The sequence below is a fragment of the Macrobrachium nipponense genome, chromosome 43, assembly GCF_015104395.2.
Source record: "Macrobrachium nipponense isolate FS-2020 chromosome 43, ASM1510439v2, whole genome shotgun sequence".
Lineage (NCBI taxonomy): Eukaryota > Metazoa > Arthropoda > Malacostraca > Decapoda > Palaemonidae > Macrobrachium > Macrobrachium nipponense.
This window is the reverse complement of record NC_061104.1, coordinates 11,966,106-11,966,941: the sequence shown is the minus strand read 5'-3', so window position 1 is coordinate 11,966,941 and position 836 is coordinate 11,966,106. Positions and strand designations below refer to the sequence as shown.

Below are 836 nucleotides of genomic sequence, written 5' to 3'. Positions count from 1 at the left end.
AAAAGGAAATAAACTTCCTCAAAGAAGAGTCGATGAATCTACAGTCACTGAACATGGCGAAGGACAAGGAGATTGAAAAGTGCAAAAAGGGAGTGATTGAAATTGGAAAGAAAATTGAGTGTCTGGAAAATGAGGTAATCGAGTTGATAGAGGGTAATCAGCGGATGGAAAAAGAAATGACAGACCTTAAAGAAGAGTTGATTTACCTGCAGGATTTGAATGTGGAAAAAGAGGAGGAGATTGAAAAGTTGAAAAAGGAAGAAAAAGAATTTGTAGTGATAATTGAAGGTCTGAAAAATGAGATCATTGAGTCGATGGAGGAGAAACAGAAGAGGAAAACAGATATGAAAGAGGTGATGAAGAACCTAAAAGAGTTAATCAAAGAGTATGATATGAATATGGAAAATGATATAAAATGAGTAATGTGATCCAAAAGTAGAGGAAGACGAAGTAAGGTAGGTGAGAAAGAATCGACAGAAGAGGCACCTGAACTTAGCTGACCTTCATTGGCCCTTTCTAAGAAAGGCGCCCAAACTGGCTGGAGGACGAACGGCGGCAGGGGGACCGCTGGACGCTCCCTGGCCTAAACCGAAGCAGGCGCCTGAGCCCAAACTGGATGGATATCGGACGGTGGCCGAGGGACCGCTGGACACTCACTGGACCACACCGAAAGCAGGCGCCCGAGCCCAAACTGGCTGGAGGGCGGATGGCGGCCGGGGGGGACCGCCGGGAAAGGCCCGGGGACGCCGGACGCTCACTGGCTCACACCAAAAGCAGGCGCCCGAGCCTAAACTGGCTGGAGGGCGGACGGCGGCTGGGGGACCGCCGGACGCTCA

At 49.3% G+C, this 836-nt stretch overlaps 1 protein-coding gene across 1 annotated transcript in view; it reads left to right on the top strand.

The window, feature by feature from the left end:
- Positions 1 to 419, top strand: part of LOC135213791 (CAP-Gly domain-containing linker protein 1-like) — a 2,295-nt gene extending 1,876 nt beyond the window's left edge. Inside the window, exon 1 of the mRNA XM_064247919.1 lies at positions 1 to 419. This exon is cut by the window's left edge and continues 1,876 nt beyond it. Within this exon, the coding sequence (XP_064103989.1) occupies positions 1 to 419 (419 nt within the window).
- Positions 420 to 836: the final 417 nt, after the last annotated feature.